We start from the raw sequence: 20,054 nt of genomic DNA on the forward strand, positions 1-20,054 counted from the left end.
AACCTTTCTCTCATTATAGCCCTAGAAAGCAGGATTGAACCACATTTTTCGAACAACCTTTCCAACTTACATATCACTTTTTGAATTATTGCAACCTATCATTACAACTTAAAGACACGAAAAAAGTGATTTGTAAATATATATTTACGTCTATAATTTTATTTTCAACAATATGGGTCCCTTAAACAAAACAAACAGAAAATACATACAAAACAAAATCATAAAATTTTAAAAGTGAATAATCTACGAATTATAGGATAGTTGCTTGTCAAACATACCTCATAGAAAACAAATCAAATGAAAAGAGAAAAATAATGGCGGATTTTTTTTCAAATTCTAAAGTTCGTGGAATGTAAAAGTATTTAAAGAAAATACATTCAACAATTATTTTATATTTTTTCAGGTACGGATCAAATTTTTAGCAAGCTTTTTCGAGGAAGAAAGGGGTGAGAGTTGACTACTAGAAACTTGAGGCTCCATCAAACTAATTTTAAAACGTTAAAATTTGGGTCAATTGGTTGTTTCAAAGCTGAAAGCATAATTTAATATATATACATATATATATATATATATATATATATATATATATATATATATATATATATATATATATATATATATATATTTATATTAAATTATGCTTTAGTCAATGTGGTGTTGGGTTTATTTTACTGAAAACACTAGAATTTCCTTGTAATAACAATAAATTTTGTTTATACATATTTTAATCAGTGTAGATTACCATGATTCCCAACTTATAAATTCATATCCAGCATAAAATACAGAGTCTATAACGCCTTAAAAAACTTGATTGTATTTTTTTTATACCATTTTCGAAATAATTTAAATAGTGAACCCGAGACTTAGTAAATTCAAGTAAACTTATATCGATCGCAAAGATTTGCAGGGGCGAGCAAAACTCGAACAAACAGCTTTTTCGAAAAACTTTCGATACCCTTAATTGCTGCTTGCAGCAATTTGCAAAAATAACACAATTGCGACATTGCCTTTATTTATAACAATAATAATAAAAAAAACATAAAAATGCTGGGAAAATCGCAGTTGCGACGCGAAAAAACTGCAAATATATTTACCCTATATAAAATGAATTTCACTCTTTACGCTAAAGTTTGACTCTGTGTTCCAATTCTTTAGCAGCGACTCCTGGAACGCAAGGACCGTATGATTAGAATCTGAAGCTTTTTTTAAAGTAGTAAAAACCTTACCGTAAAGAGTGGGGTATTGAGCAGGGGGCGATCCCCCTCCTGTACGGAATAACTTCTTTTATTTTAAGTTTTAATGTAGCTCCTTACTTTCAGTAGAATAAGTCTTTTTACTTAATATCTGATCGCATTTCAAATAATCCCAGGAAATTCACCTCCGAATCCAGAAATCCAGGAAATCCACGATTCCGTGTGAAAAATTCTCCTTAGCGCATTATCATTTGAAAAAAAAATATTTTTAATTTAATTCCTGATCGTTTTTTTTATGACATATTGGGACACCCCTGCGTGGAAAATCTTTCCCCGGAAACCCCCCCCCTCTGAAAAATGTCTTTATACTTCGTAATAATAAATACTATATGTAAATAATGGGAAAATTCCATAGCTTGCAGCCCTTCCCCCGGGGCCTATGAGGGGTCAGACTATCCCTAAAGGCATAGTTATTGAACCTTTCAACTATACTGAACAAAATGGATATCTCAACAGTTTGATCAGACTATTTTGGACAAAACAGAGTGTGGAAGGGGGGCTAGTTCCATCCGATTTTTGGACACTTAAAAAGGGCACTAGAACTTTCAGTTTGCTATAAAATGAGCCCTTTTCCGATCTTTTAAAACCTTCGGTTTTATGCAATCACCTATGGGAAGAACAAAGAAAAGCAAAAAAAGAACAAACACGTATCGGCGATCTTTCTTCTGGCAAAAACTAAAAAAAACTCCACATTTTTAAAGATGAGAATTTTGGGGGATGTTTTCCCCCTTTGTCGCATATTAGGCAAATTTTTTCAGGCTAGTAGCTTTTAATAGGTAACCTTAAACTTAGTTAATCTTATATAATTCGAATTAACATAAAAAAATCCAATTATTTTGATGTATCGATTGATATCAAAATTCTGTTTCTTAGAATTTCGGTTACTATTGGACGGAGTCACTCCTTACTTACAGTTGGCTCCCACAAACTGTTTTAAAATAGAATATGTCTCTTAATCGTTCAGCACTATCAACTTGAATTTTTACCAAAGTCCCTTTCAAAAACACGCGCAGTACTTAAAACAAATGGTATTTGCTTAAGAAAAAAACATAGCAAAACAAAAAACGCAAAGATACGAAAAGATATATATCCAAACATAAAATTCACACTTCTTTTGATTTTTGACTTATTTCATTAGCTGAAATGATAGAATTACAGCTGAATTGCTAGGATCTTTAACACAAACACTTCCGTGACACTTCCGTGGCAACTCCGGTTTCACAAGGATCTTGACACACACTAGACATCTGTACTATCACAAGTTTTCAGTGAAATATTTGGATACTTAGTTATAGCCCAGCAGTTCTACTAAACCCCAGATATAGAACTCTTTATGTATAGACCAATTTTCCTTATATCTATACCGATAGACATGGTAAAATGTATGCACTTAGGTCTCTTCTTTAACCATAGAAAATAGGATATTTCTCTAACTATCGAGAATTAACAATTAAAATGATAATTTTTTTTGCCCGAGTCACCTTCAAAAACATCTTGGGTACTTCGGAAAAAAAAACAACAAATAAATAAAAAACAATAAAAAGAAATAAAGACGGGAAAAAGAAAAAAAGATACAGAGACTATAGAAATTTAAGAGTGATGAATGTTGGACGGGTCAGAGATTATCAGGATGTAAGTTGTTCTTTTAAAATTTTCACCGACAGGGATCTTTAATACAAACAAGACAAGACACTTCTGTGACAAATCCGGTTTCACAAAGATCATGAGACATACTAGACAGCAGAACTACCGCAAGTTTTCAGTGAAATATCTGGATAATTAATTATAGCCCAGCAGTTCTACTACCCCGCAGGTATAGAACTCTTTACGTATAGACCAATTTTCCTGATATCCATACCGATACTTAATGTACAGACCAGTTTTCCTGATATCGATACCGATAGGATATTTCTCTAACTATCGAGAATTAACAATTAAAATGATTTTTTTTTTACCCGAGTCACCTTCAAATACATATTGGGTACTATGGAAAAAAAAACATTAAAAAAGAAATAAAGATAGAAAAAGGAAAAAAAGAAATAAAGATACAGAGACGTGTTATAGAAACTTAAGGGTGGTGAATTTTGGACAGCTCAGGGGTTATCAGGCTGCAATTTTTGTACATCAATGTCGAAATGATATACGCCCAGATATTTTCTCTCCAGAGAAAATGATATGATAAATGATAAAATGATATATGCCCAGATACAAATGTGGATAACCTTATGAATGAGCAAAGACAGAGTACTCGGGCACGATTTACGATTCGCAACTTCGGACCGCGTGTTTGGGATGTACTTTTGGCGAGTATTAAGGCCGCTGAACATCTACAGCAATTTAAAAAAAGGTCAAGGAAGTATTTAATGGGAGGGGAATCATAGTTTGTTTGGTCTTCGTTTTTTTTTTTTTTTTGACGGGAGATTTATTTGTGATACTTATTTTATTTTTTATAATATATATGTATATATTTTTTATTAGAGTTATTTAGTTGAATTTATAGATATTGATTTTTGCAGTAGTTCGTCCTCAAGAGACTTGTTTCTTCTTCTACGGCTGCTGGGAAAATGATTAAGTTGTTTACTGTTTTTTTGTTGTAATAACGATTAATACAATTCAAATGAAAGGGAATTTAACAATTAGAAATTCAGCATGTCAACGCCAGATTGAAAATTTTAGCAACAGGAAAATAAAAAGAAAACAAAAATGAAACTTAGTGAACAGTACATTGCACAACAGAAAAAATATAAACAACAACAAAAAAAAACAACCATTTTTATACATTTCTACATGACAATAAGGAAATAGGGCATTTTTGTAATCAGAAATCAAACAATCAATTTAGAATAATAATCAAACAAAGTATATATCGTATACGATGAAAAAAAGGTATGCAAACTTATTTTTTTACCGTGTAAAATATATCCTGTATTTAATAATTAGTCCATGTTAGTTGATTTAAATGGAATGGTTAAGACTACAATAAAAAGCCATGAAAAGATCACTAGGTATACCAGTTGGTCCAGGGTTGGTAGTTCCTGGAATCTTGGCCCAACTCCCACACGAGCAACGGTTTTATCAAGCAATCATCATTAATCAATGGACTAAACCATCTAAAAGTGTCTAAAACAGTACACAACCCCTAAAACATGGAACATTTAATACAGTGCACAACACAACAGAAAAGTACGAATTTCCCTATCACAAAAGCATATTATTATTTTTTTTTAATATCAAGTAGATATACGGCATCTATAACATCAAAACTGGTAAAACACAAGTTACTATAAGACTAGACATGTGTGATCTTGGGCAAGAAGAAGAACGCAAATTGTAGAACACATTGCAAAATTTAAAGCCTAACTAAATAACAATCATTAAGTTGGTAACAATTGTTAAGTTGTTAACAATTATAAAGTTGGTAACAATTACAAAGTTGTTAACAATTATAAGGTTGTTAACAATTATAAAGTTGTTTACAATTCCAAAGTTGTTTACAATTACAAAGTTGTTAACAATTACAAAGTTGTTCATAATTATAAAGTTGTTGACAATTATAAAGTTGTTAACAATTAATTAATATTAATATTATTTTTTAATACCATGAAAGCAATTTTTTTTTTACCTTTGGATTTGTATATATTTGTTTTACACTGAATATTATTTCAAATAAAATTCTACACTGAAACCAATTTAATTTTTACTGGCTAATTTTAAGGTTAATTACATAAGGGACTGATTTTTTTTTTTTTTGAATCAAATATTTCAGTTTACCACATAAATCAGTAACTTGAGGTTAAAATAAAAAACCATACTAGACAGAATGTCATAATTAGCAAATAAGAGCAAAATTTATAGTTTTGCTATTATTTTTAACGGTTCATCCTGGCAATACTGCCCATGGTGTGATACTTGCCTAAAAATTTCATAGTTTTAAAACGCCCAAAATAGACATTTTGAAATATTATCGATTTTCACTATTAAATAGACCTAATATAGGTCCAAAGGACGAGAAACGTTTTAATTCTGATGTCCTTGGTACTCTAAGCCACCGAAGGCCTTACGTTTCTCCTGTCTTTCAGGCTATTCAAAGCTGCCGATTTGTCCATATTTTAGGAAATTCCCAAAGTTATAAATCATTGTTCGCCTAGCCAAATCCAAGACATTCTTTCACGACAATGTGGCTATTTATTTGAACTATTCAAGGTGTTCAGTATTTCCACTCGAAGGATATGTCCAAGCCTCCTAAGATAGGTTTTATTCGTTCAAAAACTAAGTCAAAAGGTTCGACTCTTGGTGTAGGCTAATATTTGTTTGTTTTTTTTTAACTAAGCCTACATTGTGTATACTAACCTAATCGAGGCTGATGTATTATCAGTAAAAAATCCCTCCATGTACAGACAAAACCAGCAACAATTTCAACAGTTCAGAAACATTTTCAAAGTACAGATTTCAGCATTCAGCAGCAGTTCGCTAACAGTTTCAGCACTCAGCGACAGTTCCAGCATACAGCAGTAGTTTCATCAACTAGATACTGATTCCGTTCGAGTCTCGGTTAGCTAATCCTTCTGCGTGGGGTGGGGTCAGTGGTATGACTCTGCGAGCTCAGTTTCCGCGAGTCGGAGAAGCTTACATTTAAACAGATTCCTGTATAGTATCTAAATTTCAGATGCCGAGTGAGGTAGAAAATATCTGGTACTGTTGCAAGATTGAGAGAGAAGAGTGAGGTCAAAGCTGGTATTTTCATGAAATTAACAATGCTAGATACCTTCTTTCCAAGATTTTTTTTCTTTTTTTTTACGCCAAGCCTACATTTGGCATACAAACCTAGTCCTGCCTACTATGTAGTCAATATAAGATCACTCCATGCACAGATATGATCATTGGCAGTTTCAGCATTCAGCAATAGTTTCAAAAGTTATTATTCAGCAACATTTTCAATAGTTCAGCAACAGTTTCAGCATTCATTACCAGTTTGAACAATTCAGCAACAGGTCAGCAGCACTTTTAGTAATCAGTGACTTTTCAGGAACAGTTTCAGCATTCAGCCACAATTTCAATAGCTTCAGCAATCAGCCAAAATTTCAAAAGTTTCAACATTCAGCATCGGTTTCAGCAACACTTTTTAGTTCATCAATATTTTGAGTATTGATATCCATTCATCTTAGGTTTCCGGATAAACCTCACTTCCAAGAGTAATTACCCAGATGCTGATCATTTGAAGGTTAAAATTGTTGTAACCTGTACACTACTGGTTTAAGTGTTATTTTGTCTATGTAGATTGTCTGATGCTGAAGATGATTATTCTAATGGCTCAGAACCATCTACTTCAGAAACTGGTTCTCAAGCTCATAGGATGGTCTCAAATCTTTAGTTAGTATAATTTGGCCGCACTTTTCAGTCTGAAAATTAACAACCTGCTGAACCTTTAAAAAGCTAATTCTTCCTATTATTTGTCCAGATTTTTCATCCACGTTTTCCTTCTTCTTTTTTGTGCCGAAAACTGTATATACCAAAAAGATTTTTCATTAAAAATTGAATTCCCGATTTTTTTGATTTTTTTTTAATTTATCTTTAAAAAAAGTCTCAGAAAAAAATAGGTTGTCTAAGTCTCCACTCAAGCAATTAAAACAATTGTCTTTGGGATCTTAAACCCGTTTCCTTTCCGTTTACTTTCCTTTCCTTTTTAGATCTGTTTCCTTTTTACTGAAAAAGATGGTATTAACTATATTTGAAATATTATTTTTTATTACTTTAATTAATATCGTTATTTATTATTTTTATCATTAATTAAAATTTATTATTGTCATTAATATTATCTTTTAGTGTCATGAAAGTAGTTTTTTATCTCTGGAATTGTATCTATTTGTTTTACAATGAATATTATTTCAAATAAAATTCTACAATGAAACCAATTTAGTTTTTTCTGGTTAATTTTGGGTTTAACTATATAAGTGAATGAATTTTGGTTTATTTTGAATCAAATATTTCGGTTTGCCACATAAATTAGTAACCATCTAACAAAAAATTTGAAAAAAATCTCTTTTTCACATGGTATAGGAGATATTGATATAAACTATCAATGCTAAGTAAAACATTCCCTTAGAGTAAGCTTTACGACACCGAATTTCCCCTTTTTCCCCCTAGATTTAAGACATGTCGTTATATGCAGTTTCCGATTCTTTATTTATCGTCTAATCTAATTCTAAACTGACGGGACAAAAGTGACTCGTTTCCAGATTTTATGGCGCTTCTTTGAAGCTTGGCTATGAGCCAATAGCAAAATTGGCTATGTGCCCATATGCGCCTTAATGGAAGAATAAAAAAAAAGTTCATTTAAAGAGATAAAAGATAATTTAATCGACACCAAATAAGTCAACTTGTAAAACGTATGGTAAATTGTGAATATTTTGTCTTAAACAAAAAAAAAACTTCGAATTCTCTAAACTGGCTTTTACACTACACTTTTATGGGGGAAGAAGGGGGATGTATGTCCGAAAGAACCAACATAAATATGATTTTCGACTTTCGTTTGGTGGGTTTATTTTTTCTGAAATTTTAATTTTTTGAAAATTATGCAAAAGATAATTTATATAAAAAGATAAATTACGACACCAAACACGTCTACTTGAAAAACTTAAAAAATTATTTAGAATTCTCAAAAGGTGACTTTCTACTGCATTTTTAGGGGGGAATAAGGGAGAATGTAAGCCCGAAAGTGTCTATTTAAATTCAATTTTTGAATTTCGTTTGGGTGGGTTTAACTTTTTGAGAATTATGCAAAAGCTAATTTTTATAAAAAGATAAATTAATCGACACCGAACACATCTACTTGAAAAACTTAGAAACTTATTAAGAATTCTCACAAGCTGACTTTTCTACTACATTTTTATGAGGGAATAAGGGAGGATGTTTGCCCGAAAGAGTCTATTTAAATATAATTTTCAAACTTTATTTGGGTCGGTTCAATTTTTTGAAAATTACGCAAAAGATAAACAGAGGTTGGCAACATGATCTCAACGAGTGAGATCTATATTTGCTTTTCTCCGGCCCTGTCCCCGAGCCATTAACTAGAAAGCACCACTAAAATCTAATTTACATTTCACCGCTTTCGGTGTTAAAACAGACAAATTCATAACCGACTTGATTGTATGACAACGCTGGACATGTTTAAGCAAAAACTTGTTCTTGAAAAACTTTGCTCCACAATATGTGCAACCAAAACGGGGCTTAAAAAACACTCTTGAATGCCAGCTATGCACATGTTGAAGCAAAACGAGGTTGCTGCTGAATATAAGGTGGCAAACTACGCATTCGTAAAGCTTCACCGGGCTTCGACCAGGGGTCCATGACGGAATGTGTGGACGTTGTGGAGAGCTAAACAATAAATTATTAAGTTTAAACTCTGAAAGAAGTATATAATTTGGCGTACAATATATCAGACGAAATGAGTCCACATTGCGGAGAGCTAAATAATTAATTATTATATTCTGATTAAACTCTTATCTAAACTATTTAACTATTAATTAGAATTGAATGTTATAAAAAATTATAATTTGATTCTGCATTGTAAAATAACATATCCTATATATCCTACACATAAGTTAAAATAAAAATTATATTTTAATTAATTGAAATTAAACTATGATGTAAACAATTATATAAGTAAACTCTGAAAAAACTATATAATTTGTCGTACAATATATCTGCTCCAAAAAGAGTTACCAAGTTTTGGACAAAACAAATTGAATTTCCTGGAGATTTTTAAGGTACCCATGGATTTTTACTTCTTTTCTTTTTATTCTAAATTTATTTTATTTAATTCTATTCTGTTATTTTATTCAATATTATTTTTAATATTATTACTTTGCTCCAAAAAGAGTTATCAAGTTTCGGACGATAGAATTGGATTTCCTCGTGATTTTTAAGGTACCCATGTATTTATTCTTCTTTTCTTTTTATTCTAAATATATTTTATTCTATTCTATTATTTTATATTATATTTAATATTATTATTTTGCTCCGAAAAGAGTTATCAAGTTTCGGACTATAGAATTGGATTTCCTGGAGATTTTTAAGGCACCCATGTATTTTTTCTTCTTTTCTTTTATTCTAAATATATTTTATTTTATTCTATTCTATTATTTTATTCCAGATTATTCCTTTTATTATTCTGAATGTTCTTTATTCTATGCGTTTTTATTCTATTCTTTTGTTCTATTTATTAATGTTTTCTACATATTTATTTATTATTCTATATATTTATAATTCTAAATATTAGCTTATTTTAATGTTTCATTTTATTCTATATGATATTTTATTTTATTATAAAATTATTTTAGTTTCCAGTGAATTCAGTAGCTTGGAAGTTTATAATTAATATTTTTCTCATAAATTTTTGATTAATTTAAAGATCAAAGTTATGAAACAAGTTGCCAAAGGAACAGAACTAAAAAAAATTAGTTTAATTTGGGAAGTTTATTTGTACATCCTACTAACACAATTACTAATAATACAGATTTGAATCAAACACAACACAGAGCACCCCTCCTCAAACCTACCTTGTTTGAAATTTATTTATTAGAATAAAATGAATTCCATATTAAAAGGAATAATAAAATTATTCCATATTATTTTATTTATTATTCTATATATTTTTTTTTTCTTTTATGCGTTTTTATTCTATTCTTTTATTCTATTTGTTTCTTTTTCTTCTTTTCTCTAACTCTAAATATATTTTATTCAATTCTATTATTTTATTCCATATTATTTCATTTATTATTCTATATATTTTTTTATTTTATGCGTTTTTATTCTATTCTTTTATTCTATTTATGAATGGTCTATATATTTATAATTGTAAATATTAGCTTACTTTAAAGTTTCATTTTATTCTATATGATATTTTATTTTATTCTAAAATTATTTTAGTTTCCAGTGAATTCAGTAGCTTGGAAGTTTATAATTAATATTTTTCTCATAAATTTTTGATTAATTAAAAGATCAAAGTTATGAAACAAGTTGCCAAAGGAACAGAACTAAAAAAAAATTAGTTTAATTTGGGAAGTTTATTTGTACATCTAAACACAACTACTAATAATACAGATTTGTAATATTACAAATCGTAATTACAATTTGTAATTATTACAGACTGTAATAATACAGATTCAACTCTGTATTATTAGTAGTTGTGTTTAGATGTACAAATAAAATATTTTATAGAATAAAATGAAAAATTAAATAAGCATTAAGGAAGTCCAATCCTATAGTCTGAAACTTGATAATTCTTTTTGGAGCAAAATAATAATATTTAAGATAATATAGAATAAAATAATAGAATAGAATAAAAAAAATAGAATAAATGAACACAATTACTAATAATACAGAGTTGAATCAAACACAAAACAGAGCACCGCTCTTCAAACCTACCTTGTTTGAAATTTATTTATTAGAATAAAATGAATTCCATATTAAAAGGAATAATAAAATTATTCCATATTATTTCATTTATTATTCTATATATTTTTTTCTTTTATGCGTTTTTATTCTATTCTTTTATTCTATTTTTTTCTTTTTTTTCTTTTCTTTTACTCTAAATATATTTTCTTTTATTCTATTCTATTATTTTATTCTATATCATTTCATTTATTATTCTATATATTTTTTTAGTTTATACGTTTTTATTCTTTTCTTTTATTCTATTTATGAATGTTTTCTACATAATTATTTATTATTCTATTATATATTTATAAGCTTTCAAACAAGGTAGGTTTGACGAGGGTTGCTCTTCGTTGTGTTTGATTCTACTCTGAATTATTATTATTATTTGAGTGTTAGATGTAAAATGAAATATTTTATAGAATAAAATGAAACATTAAATAAGCATTAAGGAAGTCCAATCCTATAGTCTGAAACTGGATAACTCTTTTTGAAGCAAAATAATAATATTTAAAATAATATAGAATAAAATAATAGAATAGAATAAAAAAATAGAATGAATAAAATAAAATGAACACAACTGCTAATAATACAGAGTTGAATCACTTAATTTCAACACAACACAGAACACTCCTCCTCGAACCTACCTTGTTGGAAATTTCTTATAAATCCCAAAATTTTGTCAAATTCTTACATTCACGTTCAATCCTAATATATGGCAGCAAGCAACAAATGGTAATTTGGTAAGTGTCTTGCCCCTTTGACAGTTATATGCAGAACCGATCTAGGAATATAGTCTCTTTTACTTGGAACTAATTAAAACTAATTCCATCTTTTAACTAACTGAAAATCAAAGTTTTTTTAAATGATTAGTATCAGGATTTAACAGCAAAAACGGAAAGTCTAAACCATAAAAACTAGAAAAGTGTAGAATAAACAACTAGAATAAAATGCACAATCATAAATCTATGCACAAATAAAAGTGGAAAAAAGAAACTTCAGTATTGCTTAGCAGTGGTACTGAATATCTTCGTCTATAAAACAATCATAGTGTTTTTAGAATATCTGAAAACATTTGTGTCTTAGAATATAAACAAGAGCTAAGAGCTCATATGGCACCTGTGACGAGGCGAGAAGAGCTAAGAGCCAAGAGATCATACGGTATGAGCTCTAACAAAATTCTATGAATCAATAGATTGATTTAAAAAGGAAAATAAGAGGCTTAATGCCGGTCAGGATTTAAAATAATAGCTATGAGTCACGATGTCCTTCTAAATATCAAAATTCATTAAGATCCTATCACCCACTCGCAAGTTATAAATACCTAATTTTTTCTAATTTTTCCCCTCCCTTTAGCCCCCCAGATGGTCGAATCTGAGAAAACGACTTTATCAAGTCAAATTGTGCAGCTCCCTGACACGCCTACCAATTTTCATCGTCCTAGCACGTCCAGAAGCACCAAACTCGCCAAATCACTTAACCCCTCCCCCCAACTCCCCCAAAGAGAGCAAATCCAATACGATTCTGTCAAAAACGTACCAAGGACATTTGTTTATTCTATCCACCAAGCTTCATCCCGATTCCTCCACTCCAAGTGTTTTTCCAGGATTTCCCCCTTCAACTCCCCCCAATGTCAAAAGATCTGGTCGGGATTTGAAATAAGAGCTCTGAGACATGAATTCCTTCTAAAAATCAAATTCCATTAAGAACCGATCATCTATTCGCGAGATAAAAATACCCAAATTTTCACGTTTTCCGAGAATTCCGGTTTCCCCCTCCAACTCCCCCCAATGTCGTAGGATCTGGTCGGAATTTAAAATTAGAACTTGAAAGCACAAGATCCTTCTAAATATCAAATTTTAATTAAGATCTGGTCACCCTATCGTAAGTTACGAATACCTCAATTTTCAAAATTACCCCCCCCCCCAATTCCACCAAAGAGAGCAGATCCGGTCCGGTTATGTCAGTCACGTATCTTAGACAGGTTTCTATTCTTCCCATCCAGTTTCATCCTGATCTCACCGCTTTAAGTATTTTCTAAGATTTCCGGCCCCCAACTGCCCCCTCCCCCCAATTACGCTTGATCCGGTTGAGATTTAAGAGATCTGGGTTACGAGGTCCTTCTAAATATGAAGTTTCATGAAGATCCTATCACTCCTTCGTAAGTTAAAAATATGTCATTTTTCTTATTTTTCAGAATTAACACCCCCCCACCCCAATAGAGCGAATCCATTCCATTATGTAAATCACGTATGTAAGACTTCTCCTTATTTTTCCCACCAAATTTCATCCCGATCCCTCCAATCTAAGCGTTTTCCACGATTTTAGGTTCCCCCGCCCCAAATTTCTCCCAATGTCACCAGATCCGGTCAGGATTTAAAATAAGAGCTTTGAGACACGATATCCTTGTAAATATCAAATTTCATTGAGATCCGATCATCCGTTCGTAAGTTAGAAATACCTAATATTTTCTAATTTTTCAGAATTAACCCCTCCCCCAACTACCCCAAAATGAGCGGATCCGTTCCGGTTATGTCAATCATGTATCTAGGACTCGTGATTATTTTTCCCACCAAGTTTCATCCCGATCCCTCCACTCTAAGTGTTTTCCAAGTTTTAGGTTTCCCCCTCCCAACTCCCCCCCCAATGTCACCAGATCGGGTTGGGTTTAAAATAAGAGCTCTGAGCCACGATATCCTTCTAAATATCGAATTTCATTGAGATCCGATCACCCGTTCGTAAGTTAAAAATACCTCATTTTTTCTAATTTTTTAGAATTACCCCCCCCCAACTACCCCAAAGAGAGCGAATCCGTTCCGATTATGTCAATCATGTATCTGGGACTTGTGATTATTTTTCCCATCAAGTTTCATCCCGATCCCTCCACTCTAAGTGTTTCCGAAGATTTTAGGTTCCCCCCCTCCAACTCCCCCCAATGTCATTAGATCCGGTCGGGATTCAAAATAAGAGCTCTGAGACACAATATCATTCCATACATCAAATTTCAGTAAGATCCCATCACCCGCTCATAAGTTAAAAATACTGCATTTTTTCTATTTTTCCGAATTAACCAGCCCCCCACTCCCCCCAGATGGTCAAATCGGGAAAATGACTATTTCTAATTTATTCTGGTCGGGTCCCTGATACGCTTGCAAAATTTCATCGTCCTAGCTTACCTGGAAGTGCCTAAAGTAGCAAAACCGGGACCGACAGACAGACAGACCGACAGACCGACAGACAGACCCACAGAATTTGCGAAAACACAAAAATACAGAAGTCTATGATTTCAACAAAAATATAAAGCTGAGCATACGTCTGACTGAAAGTATCTCTAACAGTAAGCTGTGCGAAAAATAGCTTTACTGTCATCTGTCACGAAGGATGGCAGATTGCTTAAGATTGCGTGCGCAGGAGGAGGAGCGTTCGCAGCTGTGGTCAGGCGGCTTCGTGCTGTAGTGAGCACTGGACCCTTAAGTTCTAAACCGGCGGTGCTGATAGTAGTAGTGCAGTTGTAGTAGTAGTTAGCAGAAGTAGCAGCATAAATAAAATAAATATAAATCCTAAGCATTGATTAGTGAAAGTGCCAATGTTTCATTACACACATCCTGAGCGGCATGATGGAAGCAATTTCATTCTTAAAAAGTAGTATTTGGCACCAAGTTTTAGACTCCATTTAACTTGTGAACAACTTTTCTCTCATTAAAACCCTAGAAAGCGGGGTTGAACCATATTTTTCGAACAGCTCATTGTTTAAGATACAGTCAGTTAGTCAGGTACCCAGAACAATCCTTAAGCAATTTCTCTGGAAAACATCTAGCAAATCGTCCTCCTTTTTTCTGAAATTACTGAACCTCCTTTTTTCTAAACCTCCCTATTTCTAAACCTCCTGTTTTCTGAACCCACTTTTTTCTGAACCTCCTTACTGAACCTCCTTTTTTCTGAGCCTCGCTTTTTGAACCTCCTTACTGAACCTCCTTTTTTCTGAACCTCCTTTTTTTCTGAACCTCCTTTTTTCTGAACCTCCTTTTTTCTTCAGACTTATATTTGACCACTTTAGCTTCCAATATTCTAATCTTGGTTCGCAGACTTATCTTCATATTTTTCCAAACTTTTTTCAACTGTGAAAAAAAAAAAAACACCCTGAGCCTTGGCTATTCTACTTTTAACACCTTCACAGCTCCCATCATCTTTACTCATAACACTAACTAGGTAAGTGAAGCTCTCTACTTCACTAAAAAGGGTCTCGGTCTTGCATCCTGTAAAAGAGTTGCTGAGCCTAGAAAAACATTATCGTTTACCATTCATTTCATGCAACGTTTTTAAACGTTTCAAAACGTTTTTAAGCCGAATATTTTTCAGGCCTTGTTTCACGCTCGTGCAAAAATACAGACTATCAATTTAAAAATTAGAAGAAAAAAAACAGATGAGATTGAAAAATAACAAAAAAGATTGTTTGACATTTTCAAGTTCCCCAGCTTCTTGAATGACTGACCTTTTCACAAATTGTTAAAAAACATTGTAAATTAACAAATTATTTTCCAAAGCCTTCTAGAGGGTGACGGAAAGAGATATTGGTGGGGGGGTCTCCATTTACTAAGTCCTCCTCGAAAGGAAATACCATGCTTAATATCCTAGCTTCCCTGCTTAGTTTCTTTTGAACCTACTATATCGAAATTAAGTCCTGTATTACTAGACGTAAAGGCTTTGTTTATATTTCACAATCAAATGCAAAGGTCTACCTAAACCGTTGAAATTTGAACACCACTACTGCCATACCTCAAAAATAAAGTTAAAAAAAAAATATTGCAATACAATAAATTATCATTCCAAGTTTCGGGCAACCATTTCAACATTGGAGCAAAGAAAAACACATTCAGCAAATTAACAATCAATAACCATTTAGCAAAAGAAATTAAACTGTACAATGATGTATCATTTCAAATTTTGGTCAATCCTTTCAAAATTATCCATTGATAAGCGTCGAAAAACACATTAAGTACATTAGAAGTGCATACAATTTCAGAAAAAATTAAAAATCACAATTAAATAAATTTATAATTATGTTTTAAAAAGGATTAAAATTCAACAGACTATTTTTTCAATTTTTGGTCAATCATTACAAAATTATTCATTGATAAGCGCAGAAAAACACATTAAGAACATTAGAAGTGCATACCATTTCAGAAAAAAATTAAAAATCACAATTAAATAAATTTATAATTATGTTTTAAAAAGGATTAAAATTCAATAGACTGTTTTTCAATTTTTGGTCAATCATTACAAAATTATTCATTGATAAGCGCAGAAAAACACATTAAGAACATTAGAAGTGCATAACATTTCAGAAAAAAATAAAAAATCACAATTAAATAAATTTATAATTAATTTTTAAAAAGGATTAAAATTCAACAGACTATTTTTTCAATTTTTGATTAACCATTACAAAATTATTCATTGATAAGCGTAGAAAAACACAATAAGTACATTGGAAGTGCATACCATTCCAGAAAAAAAAAATCTGTTTTAAAAAGGATTAAAATTCAACAGACTATTTTTTCAATTTTTGGTCAATCAGTATAAAATCATTAGTTCGCAAGCGAGAAAAGGACATTAACAAGCACGGAGCAGTTCCAAAGAAAAAAAAATCCGAACAAAATAAATACTTATTTTGGGCAGGCACTTCAAAATCATTCATCAAGAAATACTGAAAAACAACATCTGTTAAAATATTATGGCTGGCGAATTGGCTGAATTTATGTCAACACAGCCCAAGAAATTATTCAAGTTTAATCAAAGGAAATATAGAAACTAACACTGTAAAGAGGGGGGATAATTAAGAATCTTATTTGAAGTTGCAATCAAAACGTAATAACTTCTTAGCAAATAAGTTTTTTTCTAGTTTCCAGAAAACATACTTCTTAGTAGCCGAATAGAAAGTTTAATTAGAAAGTTTTAATTTGATCTCTTGTTAGACTTTACCAGTCACAACTTCAAGAAAGCGGGAAATTGATCAATAATTTTGTAATATAATTAAAACCGCATCACAAAACTCGCTACAGCTGGGCTATCAAAAAACCGTCTAAGCTTAAAATAAGCTTAAACGTCCCAGTACTTCCAGAGAAGCCCAAATAAATGCATTTTAACACCAAAATTACCTCAAGTTTATATCAAAGAGCTAAAAAACAAACAATTTGTCTTTAAAAACCAAGGGGGGACAATTTAGTTTTTTCTTCAATTTTTTTGATGAAAATTTCAAAAAAGGTCATTTTTCAATGGAAACACACCAACAAGGCATTTTTAAAATTAGGATGAGGAGTGTTGCCTAAAATATAAATGTTGCCATCCGAGAAAGCTATTGTGAACCCAGATTAGAAAAACTGTACTCTATTCGACCGAATTCGGCAAAGGTACCTGGTTATTATAAAATGAAAATTACATTCATCTTTTCCAACGAAAATATACTTACAGTCAAGGCCATATTCAAGAGAGGGTGGTTCAAGGTTTTAAGCCCCCCCCCCCCTCCCAAAAAAAATTGTCTGACTCATAAAACGTAACAAATTGCACATAAACTTTTTTTTGGTTAGCCCCTACCCCAATGAATATAACCCCCTCCGAACCAAATCTTCGATAAACCTTGGCTTACAGTGTCTTAAAACAGACTAGGGTATTTGAACTTTTTCCTTCCAAAAATTTCAATATTTTGTGGTCGTCCCATAATAATGCCTGTGTTCACCTGTTCTTTTGTTTTCTTCGTATTTGACCGTTCCATAACATCGACATAAAGTTTACGTATGTGTTTGAGAAGGACTTAACTTCACATATTCAGTAAAGAATCAATGTTTTGGAGTAAGAAAGATACAAGAGAGAGGGTCCATCTTGAAGTCCGAAAATTTTCCAGATCCTTGGCCATTTCTTTTATAAGTATCAAAAAAATTAGATTTTTATTTCCCCCCCCCCTACACTCTGGGAAAAAAACCTGCACTGGGTCAGGTAACCCTGGGTCAAAACATGGGTCACCCGAGTTGACCCCCTCCCCCTAAAAAATTTTCTAACTCGTACAAAAGTAACAAAAATACATGTAAAATATGGAGACCCCCCCCCCCCTTAAATAAACTTTCACAAATTTCTGGGCCCTTTTTGCTCAAACAGTGAAACAATTTTTCTTCGTCATTGACCTGCCCAACCCAAAAAAAAAAAATCCTGCGCACGTGCCTGTTCGAAATTTTACGTCTGTCACTCCACCCAAGCTTCTTATTTTAGGACTCTTTGAATGATCTTCTCATTTTTTCAGTACTTCTCCTATTTTTGCACCCTGTTTAGCAGCATCTACTCGCAGATTATTTTAAATTGCGGTCTAGTTGTTTATTTGTTTTTTTTTAGTGGGATTATTTTTATTCTGTTTATTTTAATCGGCGTCAACTATACCCTATACCTTCTAAGTCAAGATTATAATGACCAATGATAAAAAAGGGATAAGACAGTCAAACAAATATTAAAAGGGATTGTAAAACAACAAGGTGTAAGGACTGGATACTCACGGTCCTAGGGCTAATACTTCCCCAGCTACAGGGTTCCTTATCGCTGGAGCTTGTAAAGCACCAGCTGCAAGGGCTGCCACCAAAACCACCAGCTGCACCAAAATCTTCTCAAGTTAGTAACAAAGAGCCAAAAAAAACTATTTTTTTAACCAAGAAGGGGGGGACAATTTAGTTTTTTCTTCAATTTTTGCGATGCAAATTTCAAAAAAGGTCGTTTTTCAATGGAATCACACAAACAAGGCATTTTTAAAAATTTAGGGTGAGTATTGTTGCCTAAAATATAAATGTTGCCACCCGGAAAAGTTATTGTGAACCCGAAGTAGAAAAACTGTACTTAATTCGACCAAGTTCGGCAAAGGTACCTGGTTATTATAAAATGAAAATCATATTCATCTTTTCCAGCAAAAATAAACTTACAGTCAAGGCCGTATCCAACAGAGGCCGTATTCAAGAGGGGGTCCCTCTTGAAGGCCAAAAATTTTCCAGATTCTTGGCCATTTCTTTTATAAGTATCAAAAAGATTGGATTTTTATTCCCCCTCCCCCCTACACTCTGGAAAAAAACCATGTACGTGCCTATCTGGACTGCATTTTTTTAAATAAAACTGCAGCCAAAAATTTTTTGCCTCGATTTAAGTGGATATAATACATTTTTCATTCCACATCAAAAACTAAATCAGTTTTAATAAAATTAGGAGTAGGCAATAATAGTCCAATAAAGAAATGGCCAAACAATAAATTGTAAAGCTTGACATTTTATAATATGTTCACCCTCCCATTTGAAGAGACTTACACCGAAATTGCTCTAAATGACAAGTCGTTCCATCGTGGAACAAGGGAACTTTTCAAGCTGCCTCAGATTTATAGAAGAGCCACAAATCAAGCAGCTGGTTGTCAAAATTTTGTAGAATATTTGTCAAAATCAGGGGCATTAACAGGAGGAAGGTAAGCCTAGAGACCCCCTCCACCTCGTCGAACCCAGTTTCGCCTCCACTGGGTCAGGTAGCCCCTGAGTCAAACCAGGGGTTATCTGAGCTGATCACCCCCCCCCCCTAAAAAAAGTTTTGTCTAGCTAGTACAAAAGTAACAAAAATACATATAAAATATGGAGACCCCCCCCCCCTTAAATAAACATTCACAAATTTCTGGGCCCTTTTTGCTCAACCAATGAAACTTCTTTTTTTCATTATTGACCAGCCCAACCCCCTAACAAAATTTCCGTGCACATGCCTGTTTGAAATTTTACGTCTGTCACTCCACCCAAGCTTCTTATTTTAGGAGTCTTTGAATGAGCTTCTCACTTTTTCAGTACTTCTCCTATTTTTGCACACTTTTTGGCAGCATCTACTCGCAGATTATTTTAAATTGCGGTCTAGTTGTTTGTTTGTTTGTTTTTTGCTTTTTTTGGGAATGGGATTATTTGTATTCTGTTTATGTTTTGTATATTTCGTTAATTTAAGTTTCGTTTGGTTCTCTTATTCTATAGCTCTTGCTTTAAAAAAGATTGATTGATTGATTGAGAGCTAGAATTTTCTTGAACTCATTTGAATATTTTTATTTAGCTAAAGCAATGTTTCACGTGGTAATCTTTTCCATTATTTCTTTCTGCAATATTATTTTGGGAATTTATTATTGTATACTTTGAATTACGGTTAGAAAATGGCCGCAAAAGACCTAAGGCTTATTACAAAATTTCCATTTATTGCCAGTTTATATTTGCTGCAATAAAATTCTTTCTCGCAAAAACATATATGGAACTATTACCGCGTAAAAATTGAAGGAAGAGGACAAGTTAAGTTAGTTCAAATTCGGTTCATTGAAAAAAAATA

At 32.1% G+C, this 20,054-nt stretch overlaps 1 protein-coding gene and 1 long non-coding RNA gene across 9 annotated transcripts in view; one reads left to right on the forward strand and one right to left on the reverse strand.

Moving 5' to 3' along the window:
- The window catches only part of LOC136028377 (uncharacterized), a 24,466-nt gene extending 20,620 nt beyond the window's left edge, over window positions 1–3,846 (forward strand). The window contains exon 3 of the long non-coding RNA XR_010617822.1: window positions 3,770–3,846. This is a non-coding gene — a long non-coding RNA (uncharacterized LOC136028377). The remainder of the gene's footprint in view (window positions 1–3,769) is intronic.
- Window positions 127–20,054, reverse strand: part of LOC136028374 (uncharacterized) — an 87,574-nt gene continuing 67,646 nt past the window's right edge. For 7 of the 8 annotated variants that reach the window (XM_065706175.1, XM_065706172.1, XM_065706170.1 and 4 more), the window contains one exon: window positions 127–8,627. In XM_065706175.1, coding sequence (XP_065562247.1) covers window positions 8,321–8,627 — 307 coding nt within the window. In that variant the 3' untranslated portion in view covers window positions 127–8,320. The remainder of the gene's footprint in view (window positions 8,628–20,054) is intronic. The other variant, XR_010617820.1, reaches the window with a different exon arrangement.

The sequence above is a fragment of the Artemia franciscana genome, chromosome 6 (assembly GCF_032884065.1).
Source record: "Artemia franciscana chromosome 6, ASM3288406v1, whole genome shotgun sequence".
Classification (NCBI taxonomy): Eukaryota; Metazoa; Arthropoda; class Branchiopoda; order Anostraca; family Artemiidae; genus Artemia; species Artemia franciscana.